A 19,005-nucleotide genomic window follows, 5' to 3' on the forward strand; every position below is an offset into this window, starting at 1 on the left:
GGTGGGTCACCTTTGGTCACTTGTTCATCTCTGAACAAGTCACAGTGACCTGGCAGATGGGATCGATCTGCTGATTGGTCAGGCCCTCCCTGCAAAACCATGCAGGAAACATCCCTTCTAAACTTCATGGGCAGAGAGAGGGCCATTACTGCAAGGAAGGGAAACTGATGTGGAACAGAAAACACCACATGCCCATTCAAGAATCCACTGAAAAGATGTAAGCAAGGCAAGGATTGGGTCAAATCTGGTTTTAAGACAGTTTATCTGACTGTGTATATAAGAAAGATCAGGGCTGGGCATGGTATCTCACGCCTGTAATCCCAGCACTTTGGGAGGCTGAGGTGGGTGGATAACTTGAGGTCAGGAGTTCAAGACCAGCCTGGCCAACATGGTGAAACATGTTGAAACATGGTCTCTACTAAAATACAAAAATTAGCCAGGCGTGGTGGCAGGCACCTATAATCCCAGCTACTCGGGAGGCTGAGGCAGGAGAATCGCTTGAACCCAGGAAGCAGAGGTTGCAGTAAACCAAGATTGCACCACTGCACTCCAGCCTGGACAACAGAGCAAGACTCTAAAAAGAGAGAGAGAGAGAGAGAGAAAGAGAGAGAGATTGGGGCCAAGTGCGGTAGCTCACGCCTGTAATCCCAGCACTTTGGGAGGCCGAGGCAGGCGGAAGTTTGAGACCAGCCTGACCAACATGGTGAAACCCTGTCTCTACTAAAAATACAAAATTAGCCGGGTGTGGTAGCATATACCTGTAATCCCAGCTACTTGAGAAGCTGAGACACAAGAAGCACTTGAACCTGGGAAGTAGAGGTTGCAGTGAGCTGAGATGCGCCATTGCACTCCAGCCTGGGCAACAAGAGCAAAACTCCATCTCCAAAAAAAGAAAAGAAAGAAAGAAAGATCTGGTGGGGAGAAACTTAGAGGCAGGTGAGGGGTCATACGGAAGTGCAGAGAGTGGGCTCGGTTCTGCAGGCTAAGGGAATTCAGCTCTGGCCCCCTTGCCTTACAGAGAAGCAAAGTGAAGCAGGTGAGAGAGGTCAGAGGTGCTCAGGGCCTGAGGTTCCACCATATGGCTGCTTTCTTCACAGGGGCTTTTAATAATAACACTAACCTAGAAGTGAGGTGACCCACCCAAGAACAGTCCTCCTGTCCATGCCTTCCTTCCAGGCCAGCATCTTGTTAAGGATACCCTTGGAGTCTGTCCATGCGAGGGGCACAGCACAAGTCCAGCGGCCTGAGGGAGAGGACCTGGGCATAGGGACAGAGAATCTCTTGGGAACCCAGTGTGAGAGTCAGAAAGGCCTGTGTGGCATCGCTTGGTGCAGTCTCGACCCCCGACGGAGTCCCCAGCAGATGAGCATCCAGCCTCGCTTCTCCACTCCCAGTGAGCAGAGCGCACTTCCTTCCTGCGTCTTCTTACTATGAGTTGATGTTTGCCTGGGTCAGCCTTCAGAGCGTTGCAGAACACAGTGTATGTGAGCATGGGATCTGAAGCCCAAAAGCCTGAGTTCAAATCCCAGCACTACTAATCATGAGCTCTTAGGCAAGTTACTCAGCCCATCCGCACCTTAGTATAACAGAATACCCCAGACAGGGCAATTCATAATGAATGGAAATTTATTTCTTATGGCTCTGGAGGCTGGGAAGTCCAAGATCAAGGCACCAGCATCTGGTGAGGGCCTTCTTGCCACATCATCCCACAGCAAAAGGGCAAGAAAGAGAGAGAGGAAGGGAGGGATCAACCAAAAGGAGGCCAGACATCCGTTTATAGGGAACCCACTCCTGCCATAACAGCATTAATTCATTAATAAGGACAGAGCCCTCATGGTCTAATCACCTCTGAAAGCACCCACCTCAAGCCCAGCGCAGTGGCTCATGTCTGTAATCCCAGCACTTTGGGAGACTGAAGCAGGCAGATCATGAGGTCAGCAGTTCGAGACCAACCTGGTGAAAACCCATCTCTACTAAAAATACAAAAATTAACCAGGCATGGTGGCTCATGCCTGTAGTCCCAGCTACTCAGGAGGCTGAGGCAGGAGAATCGCTGTAACCTGGGAGACGGAGGTTGCAGTGAGCCGAGATCGTGCCACTGCACTCGAACCTGGGCAACAGATGAGACTCAGTCAAGAAAAAGAAAGAAAGGAAGAAAGGAAGAAAGAAAGAAAGAAGAAAGAAAGAAAGAAAGAAAGAGAAAAGAAAGGAAAGAAAGAGAGAGACAGGGAGGGAGGGAGGAGAAAGAAAGAAGGAAGGAAAGATGGAAGGAAGGAAGGAAATAAATAAATTTCAAGATGAGTTTTGGAGGGGACATTCAAACCATAGCAGTATCTCTTCCTATAAAATGAGGATAGTGACAGTAGTATCCACCTCCCAGGGTTGCTGGGCTTATTATGTAGTAGATTTAATCCACAGTGGTTAGCACAGTGCCCGGCATATAGTAAATGCTCAAGAAATATTTGCCAGCATAATTATTCTCCCACAGAGCAGGATAGGAACAGGCCCTCCTCTCTTTACAGGCCAGTCACTCTCCACCCACTTCTGTAACTGGTTCCTTGTCACTCGGTGCCCAGTGTTGTCACCGTCCTGGTTAACTTCCTCTGGCCACATTCCAGGCAGTTGAACACGCTAAGGTTCAAATCTAATCTCTCTGGTTTGTTTGTTTTGAGACGGAGTCTCGCTCTGTCACCCAGGCTGGAGTGCAGTGGCACCATCTCGGCTCACTGCAACCTCCGCCTCCCGAGTTCAAGCGATTCTCCTGTCTCAGCCCTCTAAGTATCTGGGATTACAGGCGCCCACCACCACGCCTGGCTAATTTTTGTATTTTTAGTAGAGATGGGGTTTCACCATGTTCTCCAGGCTCGTCTCAAACTCCTCACCTGAAGTGATCTGCCTGCCTCAGCTTCCCAAAGTGCTGGGATTACAAGTATGAGCCACCATGCCTGGCCTTTTTTGTTGTTGTTGTTCCAAGACAAGGTCTCACTCTGTTGAGACCTCCCAGGCTTAAGTGATCCTTTCACCTCAGCCTCCCAAGTATCTGGGACTACAGGTGTGTGCCACCATACCTAGCTAATTTTTTTATTTCTTTGTAGATAGAGATGGAAGTCTTGCTATGTTACCCAGATGGTCTTTAACTCCTGGGTTCAAGCAATCCAGCTGCCTTGGCCTCCCAATCCAAATGCTGGGATTACAGGCACAAGCTATCATGCCTGGCATCTTTGGGGGGTGTGTGTGTGTGTGTGTGTGTGTGTGTTTTGTTTTGTTTTGTTTTTAATTGATAGAGATGGGGTCCTCACTCTGTTGTCCAGGCTGGAATACAGTGGTGTGACCATGTCTCACTGCAGCCTCGAACTCCTGACCTCAAGCAATCCTCCCACCTCGGCCTCCCAAAGTGGTGGGACTACAGGTGCCATCACTCGCAGCCCCAGATCTGAGCTCTTCTGCTTACTTGCTGCATAACCCTCGAACTGGGGTAGTGCCAGCTGCTGTAACAAACAAGCCCCCAGATCCCAGCAGCCGAACATGATCGAGGTTTCCCAGTGACTCCCACAACAATGCAAATGGGCAATCCTCCACAGCAGGAGGCTTTCCACACAGTGACCTGGGGACCCAGGTGCCTCCTGTCTTGTGGCTCCATCATCTTCTGAGGTTTTGGAGTCCTCTGCATCAAACCACCGCGGAAGAAGAGAGCACAGATAAGCCTTCCCTGAGCCTTTGAAGCCCCAGGCTTACAGCGACACACATACCACTTCTGTGCACACTCCTGTGGCGAGCCAGTCACATGGCCGGCCTGGATGCAAGGGAGGCCGAGAAACGTGGTTCCCTGCTGGATGGCCGCTCTCCAGCCCGACTTTGTAGTATAGGAAAGGACACACACATTGCTGAGGGACAGTTGACTGTCTGTGTCATAACTATGGGCAAATCATCCACCTCTTGGGCCTCTTTTGTTGTCTGTTAAATAGAAGGCATCACTCGGTTGTGATGACTACTGCACAGCCCTGTGCGTTTACTCAAACCATTCAATTGTTCACTCCATGGGCGAGTTAGGTGGTATATAAGTTATACCTCAATTAAGCTGTTTTTTCAAAATAAGAATTCAGGCTGGACATGGTGGCGCACACCTGTGGTCCTAGCTACTCAGGAGGCTGACGCAGGAGGATCATTTGAACCCTGGGGGTTCAAGACCAGCCTGGACAAAATGGGGAAACCTCACCTCAAGCAAATGCAAATGCTTTAAAAAATAAAATAACAGAAAGCACTCCCCCCTTCTCAGGGGTTTTGCGAGGACTCAGTGAATGAATTTTTCCAAGTTGGCCACACCATGTAGGTCTGTGTGTACGGGTGTGTGTGTGTGCGTGTGTGCATGTGTGTCTGTGTGGATGCTTGTGCATCCATGCGTGTGTGTTGGGGGGAGAGCAACAAGGACTCCAAAGTAGGCCTGAGCCAGACGATGAGTTGGGTGTCGTTTCATAAGGTGGTGCCAGCACTTGCCGACCGCCAGCAGGAAGTGGTGGGCGGTTCAGTCTTGCTTCTTGCTTGGGAAACCCTCCCCCACCACGGTGGCCCTCCCAGCATGTGGCAGAGCCATGACTACTGCCATGAAGTCGGGGGGACCCCCACCCACCCTGGGCAACACAGATGGCAGATGGAGGCCTCCCTTGGGGCCAGTGAGGACACACCCTTGAGGCGTGAGGTGTGTGCGCCCTTCCTCCACCCTCTTGAGTGTGGGTGGATGTGGCGCTGACTGCCTGGCATGAACAGAGGTCAGAGAGGCCTCCGCTGCCTGGTGCTGGCAAGTTCACAGCCATCACATCCACAGCTGCTCCTGCAAGTGGAGGCAGGGATGACCAATGACGAAATACTTTGAGGGTTGAGTTCCCACTGAAACTCAGCCCTCTTCTGGGCCTCAGTTTCCCCACCTGGCTGGGGAATCTGGGTGCGATGTTCCCAACATCCTGCCTCGGGAAAGTACCGGAGTGAAAGGTACCAGCTTTGGAACCAATACCAATGCTAGCTGTGTGACCTTGGGCAAGTTATATAGTCTCTGTGCCTGTTTCCTCGTCTCAAAAGCCGGTGCCGCAGCTCACACCTGTAATCCCAGCACTTTGAGAGGCCAAGGTGGGAGGATTGCTTGAGGCCAAGAATTGGAGACCAGCCAGGGCAGCATAGCGAGACCCTGTCTCTATTTTTTTTTTTTTTTTTTTTTTTTTGGAGACGGAGTCTCGCTCTGTCACCCAGGCTGGAATGCAGTGGCGCGATCTCCACTCACTGCAAGCTCCGCTGCCTCCCGGGTTCACGCCATTCTCCTGCCTCAGCCTCCCGAGAAGCTGGGACTACAGGCACCCGCCACCACACCTGGCTATTTTTTTTTTTTTTTTGTATTTTTAGTAGAGACGGGGTTTCACCATGTTTGCCAGGATGGTCTCGATCTCCTGACCTCGTGATCTGCTTGCCTCGGCCTCCCAAAGTGCTGGGATTACAGGCATGAGCCACCGCGCCCAGCCTTTTTTTTTTTTTTTTTTTTAAGTGGAGCTAACAATGCCTACCTCATATTGTGAGGATTAAGTGCATTAGTCCTGAGAACGGCCAGGCAGGTGGTAAGTCCTCTGTGATGTTGGTGCCATTATTATTGTTGTTATTTTATTTCTTCATTGTAGGGATGGGGAAGCAGAGGCCCAGAGCAGTGGTGTGACTTGCTCAAGGTCACCCAGCAAAAAAGTGGCGCACATTAGGATCAAGGCCAAGCCTCAAGGTCCATTGCTCCACCTGTGCCTCTGAAGCCACGTGCATTGGAACTGGGTCAGAGGCAGCATGTACCTGGCGGATGACGCAGAGGCAGGGATGGGCTCGTGGATTAATTCCTTGTCTCCTGCTGACACCTTGCGGAGAAAAGGCCTGAAGGGAGAGGGAGGTGTGGAAGGAAAAGAAGGAGGGAGGGGACAGTAGGGGGACCCCCAAAGCTGAGCCCTATGACCCAGGAAAGGGATGCAGGAGAGGGGTGAACCTGATCCAGCCCCTGCCCCTGGGGAGCTCTTGGATTGTTGGTGGAGCAGACGGGGACACAGCTGAGGTATTCAACAGGGCCCCTGAGAGAGGGACGGGCAGCCCCTGTGAATCTTGCGGTTCAGCAGAGGCAGGAGTCAGCACGAGTGAGGGCAGCAGGGAAGTTTTCCTGAGGACTGAGACCTGGGGATGAGGAGGCATGGCAGGGAGGTGGAACAGGCAGGAGAGACTGTTCAGGAATCAAGAAGATAGGATAGAGGACACTAAAGCCTTAGAGAGGCCAGGGGCAGTGGCTTGGCGGGAGCATTGCTTGAGGTTAGGAGTTTAAAAGCAGCCTGGGCAACATAGCGAGACCCCATCTAAACACAAAAAATAAAAAATTAGCTGTGCACCATGACGCATACCTGCAGTCCTAGCTACTCACAAGGCTGAGCTGGGAGAACTCCTTGAGCCCAGGAGTTCAAGGCTACAGTGAGCCATGATCTGCACTCCAGCCTGGGCAACAGAGCAAGATCCTGTTTCAGAAAAAAAAAATTAAAGTAAATAAGTTCATTAAATAAAGCCATAGAGAGTCAGTGTGGGGTAGTGGTCAGAGCATGGGCTGAACCTGACAGTTGGGGGGCACACGTGGGGCCCAAACTGAGCCCACTGGGCTGTGTTCCTGATCCAGCCCAGCCCTTCCCAGGGCAACTCTGAGGCAGACACCCCAGAGAGCAGAGATGAGCCAAGCATCCCGTCCCTGGGTGTGGGAGGGAAGGAGAGCTTGTAGCCACTGGTGGCCACCAATTAAGCTCCCAGGGGACACAGAACAGCCTGAGGTAGTCTTGCAGGGCCAAAGCCCAAGGCGGGAGGATTGCACACGTGTGGACGCGTGTGCTGTACGCACGTGGACCGCCCACCTCAGCAGCCCTTGGGGACTCCACAAGCATCAGGAAAAGTAGGTCAGGGGAGCAGCCCAGCGTCTCCCTGGTGGGCGTGGGGAGGAGTTTGAGGCAAAGAGGGCTGCGTGCTCATCAGAGCCCCTGGGGGACAGCCCCACAGTCCACACAGAAAGGGCCCAAGGACGCGCTGGCCCTGGGGAGGCCTGCACAGAAGCAGCCTTGCCTCACCCTGCTGGTGTTGCAGCGGTCGCCTCAGTTTTCTAACTCGGAAGCCTCATCACCCAGGTGGTGGGTGGACATTTCACAGGGATTGGAAGAGGAGATTTTTTCCAAGCCTGAGACCGGGGAAAGACGATCACGTGGAGATGTCGCCCCATGTAAGCCCAGTTGGTGGCTGTGGGAAAGACCCAGTGCTGTCCAGCCCAGAGCTGGGACTGCGTGGAGACATGGTGGCAAGTGGCATGTCTGCGTTTGGGTGAGCACACTAGGGTAGAGAAGAAAGGCATGCGGGACTGGGTTCTCTGGGCCTGGCACCCTTCCTACCTCTGGTGGAGGGGACTGTGGAATGGGTGAGGCCAGGGCACATGTTTAGGTGGAAATGAGCTAGGAAAGAAAAGACAGTTGCTAGATAGGAAGGTCCTGTTGGAACAGGGGTGAGGAGGCCGGGTACAGTGGCTCAGGCTTGTAATCCCAGCACTTTAGGAGGCCAAGGCAGAAGGATTGCTTGAGCCCAGGAGTTCAAGACCAGCCTGGGCAACATAGTGAGACCCCATCTCTACAAAAAATAAAATGTGGGCCAGGCGCAGTGGCTCACGCCTGTAATCCCATCACTTTGGGAGGCCGAGGCAGGCTGATCACCTGAGGTCGGGAGTTTGAGACCAACCTGACCAACATGGAGAAACCCCATCTCTACTAAAAATACAAAAATTAGCTGGGCATGGTGGCGCATGCCTGTAATCACAGCTACTCGAGAGGCTGAGGCAGGAGAATCGCTTGAACCCGGAAGGCGGAGGTTGCGGTGAGCCGAGATTGCGCCAGGCAACAAGAACAAAACTCTGTCTCAAAATAAAATAAAATAAATATGAAAAACATTATCTGGGCTTTGTGGCACATGCCTTTGGCCCCACTTACTCAAGAGGCTGAGGTGGGAGGATTGCTTGAACCCAGGAGCTGGAGGTTTCAGTGAGCCATGTGGGCACCACTGCACTCCAGCCTGGGCAACAGAGCGAGATCCTGTTTTTAAAAAGTTACATTAAATTAAAAAAACAATGGGAAGCTGGATGCGGTGGCTCACACCTGTAATCCCAGCACTTTGGAGGATTGCTTGAGGTCAGGAGTTCAAGACTAGCCTGGGCAACATGGTGAAACCCCATCTCTACAAAAAAGAACACAAAAATTAGCCAGGTGTGGTGGCACACACCTTGTGGCCCCAGCTACTCAGGAGGCTGAGATGGGGAAGATTGCCAGAGTCCGGGATGCAGAAGTTGCAGTGAACTGAGATCACGCCACTGCCCTCCAGCCTAGGTGACAGAGCAAGACCCTGTCTTAAAAAAAAAAATACTGACAGGGAGATGAGCTGGTTCATGAATGGAGGGAGGCAGGAGGCTGGGGAGACAGGGATGGGAGCAGGCTGCAGGGCGGGGAGGGGAGGGCTCCTTCCTCCCCAGCCAGCTGAGAGGACGGTGCAGATGGAGCTCCGTTTGGGGCTGGGTGGGAGGCCAGGAAGTTCTCTCCTGATGTTCCTCCTCTCCGTGTGAAGTGGGAGGCTGGGTCGTGCCGAGAGTGAAGGGGAAGGCAGAGGAGGAGGAGAGGCTTGGGGCCTGGAAGGGAGCTGCCGGGCCGGGCGAGGATGCAGGGCTCGTGGAGTGCTCACCCCCTCCCAGCCTCCAGCCGTCCCCGCCCGCCCTTGCTCAGCCGGAGAGAAAGCCGGTGATGACGAGAACAACACAGTAACCCCGGGAACCTATGGAGCACTTACTGCATGCCACATGCCAGGGCTTCACGCCTGTTAACTTATTTAACCTTTGCAAGAACGCATTGGGAGAAGGCACTGTTATTATTACTATTATTATTATTATATTTAGATAGGGTCTCACTCTGTCATCCCCGCTGGAGTGCAGTGATCATAGCTCACTGCAGCCTTGAATTCCTGGGTTCAAGCGATTCTCCTGCGTCAGCCTCCTGAGTAGCTGGGACCACAGGTGTGCACCACCACACCCAGCTAACTTTTTTTTTTTTTTAATTTTTGTGGAGACAGAGTCTTGCTCAGGCCGGTCTCACACTCCTGGCCTCAAGCAATCCTCTCGCCTTGGACTCCCAGAGTGCTGGGATCACAGACGTGAGCTACCTTGCCTGGCCCAATGCACTATTATTATATCCTTTGTATAGATGAGGAAACTGAGGCACAGAGAAAGGAAGTAACTTGCCCAAGGACATTGAGCTAGCAAGTGACAGAGTTAGAACTCAGACCCAGGCTGTCTGGCTCTACATCTGTGCCTTCTCCCAGATGGAGCTGTGGTCGTCGTTCTTCAGGGTGCAGGGGTGCTTAGGGGCAGGCTAGGGACGCTGGAGTGACATGTCTGGGATCGCAGGGAGAAGGGGCCGGGTGCGGTGGCTCACGCCTGTAATCCCAGCACTTTGGGAGGCCGAAGCGGGTGGATCACCTGAGGTCAGGAGTTCGAGATCAGCCTGGCCAACATGGTGAAACCCTATCTCTAATAAACATGCAAAAATTAGCCAGGCGTGGTGGCACACACATGTAATCCCAGCTACTTGGGAGGCTAAGGTGGGAGAATCGCTTGAACCCAAGAGGCAGAGGTTGCAGTGAGCCAAGATCATGCCACTGCACTCCAGCCTGGGCAACAAGAGAGAAACTCCATCTCAAAAAAAAAAAAAAGAAAGAAAGAAAGAAAAAAGGAAAAAGAGGGAGAAGGGAGTGCAGGGAGGGAGGCTGCACTGGGAAGCAGGTGCTCAGGGGCTGGAAGCTGGTGGCAGCTTCTAAAGGAGGCAGCCCTGGCCTCTCTTGCTGGTGCACACACAGACACATACTCATGTGTGCCTGCGCCTGGAAAAGGCTCATCCCCCCTAGTCAACCCCTCTCCATTTACAGATGAGAAATGAACGCCCAGAGTGGTTGCCTGGAAGACGGGCAGGGAGGGATGGGGTTTTAGAAAGGGGCAAAAGGAAACTTTGGGGTAATGGATGTGTTCATGGTCTCGACGGCAGGGATGTATACATATGTCAGAATCATCACACTGTACACTTCAAACGTGTAGTTTTTTGAACACTAAATATACCTCAGTAAAACTAGAAAAATGACATCAGATAAGGGGAAATAAAGAAATGAAGGCCACGGACGGAGAGTTAGTTCACTGTCACCCACGTGACAAGTCAGGTCTCAGCCCAACGTGGTGGCTCACGCTGTAGTCCCAGCACTTTGGGAGGCTAAGGTGGAAGGATCGCTTGATCTCAGGAGTTTGAGACCAGCCTGGAAAACATAGCAAGACCCCATCTCTACAAAAAATTTAAACATTAGCCAGATGTGGTGGTGCATGCTTGCAGTCCCAGCTACTCAGGAGGCTGAGGCAGGAGGATCCCTTGAGCCCAGGAGTTCAAGGCTATAGTGAGCTATGATCACCCTACTGCACTCCAGCCTGGGCAACAGAGCAAGACCCTGTCTCAATACAAATACAATTTTTTTTTCTTTTTTGAGACAGAGTCTTGTTCTGTCTCCCAGAGTGGAGTGCAGTGGTGCAATCTCTGCTCACTGTAGACTCCGCCTCCAAGGTTCAAGCAGTTCTCCTGCCTCAGCCTCCCAAGTAGCTGGGATACAGGCGTGCACTACCATGCCCAGCTAATTTTCGTTAGCTGGGATTACAAGTGTGCACCACCATGCCCAGCTAATTTTCATATTTTTAGTAAAGACAGAGGTCCGCCACATTGACCAGTCCGGTCTCGAATGCCTGACCTCTAGTGATCTGCCTGCCTTGGCCTCCCAAAGTGCTGGGATTATAGGTGTGAGCACCACACCCAGCCTAAATACAATTTTTTAAAAAGTCAGGTCGGCCGGGCGCAGTGTTCATTAGTCAGGTGGTGAGGTCGTCTGTGGTGGGGGAGGCACTGCCAGGCTGTGCTGATGTGTGGTCATGTGTGTGGTGGGATGGTGTTGCCACATCTATACCATCCTGCCGGTTTGGCCTGAGACCACGTGGCCAAGATACGTGATGCTGCAATCATGGCCCTCAGACCTCTTCCCCACCTCCTACCTTATGGAGAGCCCATATCACTTTCCATCATAATATACAACTGGTGTGATCACTGTGCCTACTGCCCTTCTTCCCCTAGGGTGTAAGCCCCATGGGGCAGGGAATCCTAGGTGTTCGTTCCATGCTGTGTACTCCGGGCTTTGGAGAGCCCTGGGGAACAGCAGGTGCTTCGTCAGTACTTGTGAATAAGCTGGGCATGGTGGCTCGTGCTGGTAATCCTAGTACTTTGGGAGGCTGAGGTGGAAGGATCACTTGAGGCCAGGAGTTCTAGACCAGCCTGGGCAACATAGTGAGACCCCAACTCTACAAAAAAAAATTAAAAATTAGTCAGGAGTAATAGGTGCAGCAAACTACCGTGGCACACGTTTACCTGTGTAACAAACCTGCACATCCTTTACATGTACCCCATACCTAAAAATTAAAAATTAAAATTAAATAAATAAATGAAAATTAGCCAGGTGTGGTGGTGCATGCCTGTAGTCCAGTCTACTGAGGAGGCTGAGATAGGAGGATAGCTTAAGCCTGGGAGGTCAAGCTGCAGTGAGCTGTGATCGTGCCACTGCACTCCAGCCTGAGTGACAGAGCAAGACACTGTCTCAGAAATAAAAATAAAAACAAGCCTGGTGCAGTAGCTCATGTCTGTAATCCCAGCACTTTGGGAGGGCCAGGCAGAGGGATCACTTGAGGCCAGGATTTGGAGACCAGCCTGGGCCACACAGTGGGACCCCCTCTCTACAATCCAAATAAACAAAACCAACGCTTGTGAAGGGGAGTACCCGTGTGAACTCGGTATCTGGCTGTGTCTGTGTGACATAAACAGGGGCCTTGCCTGACACTGTGTGCGGGTGGCAGCATGAGGCAGAGGGGCTGGTGCCACCAAGCACAGGGTCGGGCAGTGACGGTCTTCAGGGAGCTGACTCAGGCTGGCCCCTGAGGCTTTGGGGAAGGCGATGCGACCAAGATGCTTGTCGCCCCCTTATGGTTATCTTGGGCCTGGCATCCGAGCCCATCCTCAAGTTTTCTGGGTTCTGGGGAGGGCAGAGGGGCTGGAGGAGGGGACCCTTGCCTGATGTCACACTTCATGCTCACCACCCCCACCTAACAGGGAGAAGATGAGCATGGGCTGCCCAGAGCCTGAGCCGCCCCGCTCCCTGACCTGCTGTGGGCCAGGGGCTGCCCCTGGGCCTGGTGCTGGTGTGCCCCTTCTCACTGAAGACATGCAGGCCCTGACTCTCCGCACACTGGCTGCCAGCGACGTCACCAAGCACTATGAACTAGTCCGGGAGCTGGGCAAAGGCACCTACGGGAAGGTTGACTTGGTGGTCTACAAGGGCACAGGTGAGCAAGTGCAGCATGGCAGGACTGGGAGGTTGGGGTGGGGCAGGGCTGGGAGGTCGGGATAGGGGGACATGACCTTACAGCTGGGCCGCGGCTCTCTGGTGCTTTGTGGAAGCAAGGGGGCAGGGTCAGGGGCCAGATGGAGAGGATGAGGCCTGAGGCAGCCCACGGGGGAGGAGACCGGGCAGATGGGGCAAGGGAGGAATCTGGGGCAGAGTGGCCAGGGTACAGGATGGGCTGCTCTGGGGCCATCTGGGGTGCCTTTGAGACAGCCAAGGGGATGTGTCAGGAGCCTCTGGAGAGGGCAGGGCTGCCGGCTGTGTCTGGGTATCACCAGTGTCTCAGGGATGGCTGGCCCCAGGGAGGTGGACAGAGAGTGAGGGCAGTTCCTCAGGAGTAGGGTGCCACACTGAATGGGTGGTGGAAGGACCCATGAGGTCAGTATGGCCATCGCCATCTCTGAGGTGAGGACAGGGAGACCTAGGCCATTTCAGCCACATACCCAGTGCCCTAAAGCTACAGAGACTGTGAACCAAAACGAGACCCCAAGAGTCATCTCCAGAGCCTTGTTGCTTAGTCACTGAGCTTCATACTTCTCCCACACTGTAGGTCACAGCCATGCCACCCAGTCAGCCAGGGGCTGGGGCTGTGTGAGCTCCCACAGCTGCACACGCCTGGGTCCAGGGGCTTTGTGCTGAGGGCAGCAGGAAGAGCACCTAAGCTTTGTTTGCAGTCACCTGAGCTTTGTTATTTGCTTACTGTGTGACCTTGGGCAAGTGACTTCACCTCTCTGTGCCTCAGAGTCCTTCTCTGTAAAATAGGGTAACATTAGTGCACAACTCATACAGTCATAATGAAGTGTGAGTTGTGAATGTGCAGTGCTGAAGGCAGGGCCTGTGATGTGTAAATGCTCCGTGGACACACATGTGTGTACCACACAGCTATGTACCAGATGGGCACAGATGCTTGCCCAGGCACAGAGTTGTGGACATGTGCCTTGCAGTGTCTCATTTCTTATTCATTCATCCATTTAGCAAGACAGGAAGCTCATGGAGACCCATTCTAGCTGGGGTAGACTGGCAAGATAAATAAGCATATGGCTGGCAGGACAAAATGAGAGAAGTGGAGGATGCCACAGGCCCCCTCGCCTCCTCACCCCCTCCTCCTGGAGAGCTGCAGACTGGGTGTAGAAGGCCCAGGTTGACCCTGCCTGCATAGCTTTAGGCAAGTCCTTTCCTCTCACTGGGTCTGTTCCCATCCGTGAGATGAGGATAGTCATGCCTTCTGGGAACCCTATTGCACCTTGTTCCAGAGACAGGCATGGGTGCATCCAGCACAGAGGCACTGGGAGAGGGGGCTTCAACCCTGTTGCTGTTGCTCCCATCAGGCACAAAAATGGCACTGAAGTTTGTGAACAAGAGCAAAACCAAGCTGAAGAACTTCCTGCGGGAGGTGAGCATCACCAACAGCCTCTCCTCCAGCCCCTTCATCATCAAGGTCTTTGACGTGGTCTTTGAGACAGAGGACTGCTATGTCTTTGCCCAGGAGTATGCACCTGCTGGGGACCTGTTTGACATCATCCCTCCCCAGGTACTCGGGATGGTGGCATAGGGCAGGGAGAGGGTCTTCAGGGTCCCAGAGTGTGAGAGTGGGAGTGGAGTCAGACCATTCAATCAGCAAGTATTTACTGGGCACCTGCTGTATGTCAGTTACCATTCGGGGAGCTGGGGATGTGCAGTAAGGAAGACAAAAGTCCCTGTTCTAGTGGGAAACTGACACTCCACAGTGGGTCAGATAATAACAGATGGAGATGAGCGCCTGAAAGGGACAGTGACAATGATGGGATGAAGTCTTACTGCGCCCTCCCCTGGGGCTGCACAAGAGGAGAGGTGTCAGATCCACCTGGGAAGCGGCCCTCAGAGGAAGCGACCCTGGAGCCAGGAGGGTGGGGGAGGGTTCCAGGCACTAACTTTAAATCTGCTCTGCCGCTTGCTGGCTGAGTGAGGAGACCTTTGGAGTAGGTCCTCCTTCTTTGCTGAGCACCAACTACATGCCAGAATCTGGGGACAAAGATGCACGGACACAGCAGGGAACAAGACAGGAAGCTCAGGGAGCCCCGTTCTAGTTGGGGGAGACCGACGAGATAAGTATCTAGCAGGCAGGGCAAAATGATAGCAGGTGGAGGGCACCGCGGACCCCCTCGTCAATTTTCTCCTGGAGAGCCCCGATGTCCCCATAGGAGAAGCAGGCATGGCAGCCACTAAGAGGACTGGATGAGACAGCGAGGGAAAGGGCGCTCAGCAGCACCCGGACCGCAGCAGGCCCGCGTCTGCGCGGTCTCCCCAGTTACTGGGGACAGGGTGGGAGGCGAAAACTGCCTTGCTAGAGAGGGAGAGAGGGAGCTGGAGGGGAGGGCGGCGGGGCGGGCGCGGGAGAGCTGAAAACCGAGCGCGGCTCCCCCCGGCCGCCCGCAGGTGGGGCTCCCCGAGGACACGGTGAAACGCTGCGTGCAGCAGCTGGGCCTGGCCCTGGACTTCATGCACGGGCGGCAGCTGGTGCACCGCGACATCAAGCCCGAGAACGTGCTGCTGTTCGACCGCGAGTGCCGCCGCGTGAAGCTGGCCGACTTCGGCATGACGCGCCGCGTGGGCTGCCGCGTCAAGCGCGTGAGTGGCACCATCCCTTACACGGCGCCCGAGGTGTGCCAGGCGGGCCGCGCCGACGGGCTGGCGGTGGACACGGGCGTGGACGTGTGGGCCTTCGGCGTGCTCATCTTCTGTGTGCTCACCGGCAACTTTCCGTGGGAGGCGGCGTCGGGCGCCGACGCCTTCTTTGAGGAGTTCGTGCGCTGGCAGCGGGGCCGCCTGCCGGGTCTGCCTTCGCAGTGGCGCCGCTTCACCGAGCCCGCGCTGCGCATGTTCCAGCGCCTGCTGGCCCTGGAGCCCGAGCGCCGCGGCCCGGCCAAGGAGGTGTTCCGCTTCCTCAAGCATGAGCTCACGTCAGAGCTGCGCCGCCGGCCCTCGCACCGCGCGCGCAAGCCCCCCGGGGACCGCCCGCCCGCCGCCGGGCCACTGCGCCTCGAGGCGCCCGGGCCGCTCAAGCGGACGGTGCTGACCGAGAGCGGCAGCGGCTCCCGGCCCGCGCCCACCGCGGTCGGGTCGGTGCCCGTGCCCGTGCCGGTGCCGGTGCCTGAGCCCGGCCTGGCCCCCCCGGGGCCCCCCGGCCGGACCGACGGCCGCGCGGACAAGAGCAAAGGGCAGGTGGTGCTGGCCACGGCCATCGAGATCTGCGTCTGAGTCGCCTCCGCCGCCCTCGGACCGGGGAGCCGCCCGGGCCCGCCCCAGCCGGTGCCCGGTGCGGCGGTGGGGAATGGAGCCACCTCGCCGCGGGGCAGGGGGCGCAGCGGTAGACTAGGCAGGACGCGGCCCGGCACCCGGTCCGTCCCCGGCGGGCTGGTGAGGGGCTACCAAAGACCCCTAGCGCGGCCTGGTGAGCGGGGACTTGGCCCAGAGGAGCCAAGCCCCACAGACCCGAGAGTTCGGAGCCCCCCCAACACACACACACACATACACACACGCCAGGAGCAAGGGAGCTTTCGGTCCACACTCCCAGATGCCTCCCTGAGCCCTGGAACCCGGACTCGTTGCTCCTGGCCCTCCATACCCACTGGCAGATCATCCTGCGGTCCCACCCCAGATCCCCTCCTCCTGGCCATCCCACTCTGCCCCCTCCCCACCCTGGGTACAGAAAGGGACTGAAGTGTTGGGCAGAAAGGGGACTTAAGGCTCCTGGGTACTGGCTGGGATCAGGGCAGTGAGCGGAGGGCAGCTGTGTCCTGCCCTCCCTTCTCCTAGAGGCTGGAGGGGAGAGGCCAAGCCCCTGGAAAATGTAGCAAATGTCTGGGTGTCGCATAAGTGCGTATATGCGCGGGACAGGCCCTGAGAAGCCAGTGACTCCTACGCACTCCCATTGCACGAATGAAATCACAGCCCAGGAGGGAGGGCAGCTTGGCACTGGCCAGAAGTGGAGCTCTCTCCCCGCGCCTCCCCCCAACCACAAGGGGTTGTCCTGACAACTTCTGGGGATGGAAGGGCTCACAGGGCGGGGGTCTCAGCTGCCCCCACATCCTTAGGGCAAGGGAGTGAGTGTGGAGCTGAGGACAGGGCCCAGCTCCGCCTGCCGGCCGCACCGTCCCAGGCCCAGGGACCTCTGCCAGGTCCTCCCAGCCCTTGCCGCACCAGCCTAGACGTAGTAGCCTGGGCTTCCAGCAGGTGGCGAGCTGGTTCGTGCTGGAAATTTCTCCTAGGTTTCTTGGGGTCAAACATGCCAACCTCCAAGACCCCATCCTCACGCCTCCCACATTTCTGGCACTGGAGTGTGCAGGGTGTAGGACCTGCATGTGTGGGTGTGAGAACGGGGGGCGGTGGAAGCGAGGGGGCGAGTGTGTGACTAGGTGTGTGTGCACATGCATAGGGTGCAGACACGTGGGTGTCCTCCTATGGGTTCCGTGACTGTGTGTCCGGACACCTCAGCAGCGCCCCCACCACCCTGGTCCTCCCAGGCAGCTGTCCCAGGGCGCCCAGGCCTGCCTTGCACCACACCCCTCAGGGAATCCGGCAAGGAGGCCCCTGCAGGTTGGTTCAGGCCCCCAGGCAGCAAAACAGAGACAACAGACCCCTGCCTCCCCCAGTGCTCCCTCCTGACTCCCTGCCCCTCTCTGGGGAGGCCTGGGACCCCCGCAATAAGCTCCACATGGGTGAGGCTGTCCCTGTGCCTGGCCCTCCGCCCCAGGTCACCCCTGCCAGGATCCCTCCTGGGGTTCTGGGCCATTTGAGGGGCTCTTTGATGGGCCAGGCTAGCCAGAGTGAACTCTGAGCACTTTCTGGCTGATGCCCCAACCTCTCCACTCCCCACTCATTCCCACCTTGAAAAAGGGCTATCGGTCCCCTGCCCTGCCCGGGTCCAGTTTACAAACAGTGTGGGGTGGCCCCAGGGCCTGGCCCCGCTCTCCCCGCTGTGCCCACTCCTCTCCAGATCCCACCTCCCCAGTGGGTATGGGCCCTCTACATGCCAGGTAAGTAGCAAACCCCCATCCCTCCAAGGGCCAGGTCTCAGAGAAGGCCCCCATCACTGCCCCATCGGGGCTGCCTCTCCCAGCCGTGACTTCTCCTTTTGCCTTAGGCCTCGCGACATCCTGATCTCTCCTGCAATAACAAGGAATCGAGATTCCACAGTAGACGTCCCTTGCCGTGCTCTCTTTCTCTCTCTTTCTCTCTCTCTCTCTCTCTCTGTTAAGATCCTGTTCGGGAGTTTCCCTCAGCTGTTGTAGTATCTAGTATGTTAGAGTTGGGAGGGGACCGTAGTTATGTAGCCCAGCCCCCTCATTCCCAGAGGCACCCAGAGGGCCAGCCACCAGCCTGACCTCAAAGCAGAACCGGAACACCAGGCTGGGACCCTGGTGCTGCCACCTCCTCTGCTGGTTGGGCTGGGACCCTTTGCCCCTTAGGAGAGGTGTTGGTCACAGATGTTTACCTCAGTTTATGTCACTGTCGAAGAAACAAAAAATAATAGCAAAAAATAACACTGTAGACATGAAGACTTAGAAGACAAAAAAAAAAAAAAAAAAACACACACAAAAAAATCTCCCCTGTTGCGATTCTTCTGTGAAGGTACAGTGTGTGTGTGTGTGTGTGCGCGTGTGTGTGCGTGTCTCTGTCCCATGCCAGGCAGGCCAGGGCATCCCGGCCTCTGTCCCAAACCCCGTGTCCCCCACACTGCCCCCCGTCCTTCGGTGCTTCCCAGAGACCCCTCTGAGCTGGCCTGTGGGGTGCGGGGAGCCCCCTGGGTGGGAGGCGGGGCCACAGGTCCACCAGAGGGTCTCTACCAGGCCCACTGAACAGAGCCCCATGGCTGCCCAAATGTTCCCTGAGCCCACGCTATGGCTGGTGGGACAGTCCTGGTGGCTGGCATCAGCGTCCATGCTTGGCTCAGGGCCTGGGGCAGGGTCCTGGATGGAGTCCTAGCCCCAGAGCCCCAGCCCCTCATGTCTTGCCACCCTTCCCTCATGTGTTTGTAAATACTCTGGCATCCTTTGGCCCTGAGAAGGTTTTTAAATGTGTTATTTACTTCTCTAAACATGACGATTGCTATAAAAATAAACAAAAGTTTAGAAAAATGACCACTGGGTGGCTGTCTTTTCTCAGGTTTGGGGTGGAGATGGCGGTGGGGTTGGGGGCACACAGGTACTCTAGAAAATGAAAACTTGAGCTGGGCACAGTGGCTCACATCTATAATCCCAGCACTTTGGGAGGCCGAGGCGGGCGGATCACCTGAGGTCAGGAGATCGAGACCATCCTGACTAACACGGTGAAACCCCGTCTCTACTAAAAATACAAAATTAGCTGGGCACGGTAGCACACGCCTGTAATCCCAGCTACTTGGGAGACTGAGGCAGGAGGTCTTGAACCCGGTAGGCGGAGGTTGCAGTGAGCCGAGATCGTGCCATTGTACTCCAG

General features: G+C 55.4%; 1 protein-coding gene across 2 annotated transcripts in view; it reads left to right on the forward strand.

Moving 5' to 3' along the window:
- Positions 1–18,668, forward strand: part of SBK1 (SH3 domain binding kinase 1) — a 66,505-nt gene extending 47,837 nt beyond the window's left edge. For both annotated transcript variants that reach the window (XM_033217919.1, XM_033217920.1), the window contains exons 2-4: positions 12,258–12,490; positions 13,878–14,080; positions 14,965–18,668. In XM_033217919.1, coding sequence (XP_033073810.1) covers positions 12,258–12,490; positions 13,878–14,080; positions 14,965–15,786 — 1,258 coding nt within the window. In that variant the 3' untranslated portion in view covers positions 15,787–18,668. The remainder of the gene's footprint in view (positions 1–12,257; positions 12,491–13,877; positions 14,081–14,964) is intronic.
- Positions 18,669–19,005: the final 337 nt, after the last annotated feature.

This window comes from Trachypithecus francoisi, unplaced genomic scaffold (assembly GCF_009764315.1).
Source record: "Trachypithecus francoisi isolate TF-2019V2 unplaced genomic scaffold, Tfra_2.0 Lachesis_group10, whole genome shotgun sequence".
Classification (NCBI taxonomy): Eukaryota; Metazoa; Chordata; class Mammalia; order Primates; family Cercopithecidae; genus Trachypithecus; species Trachypithecus francoisi.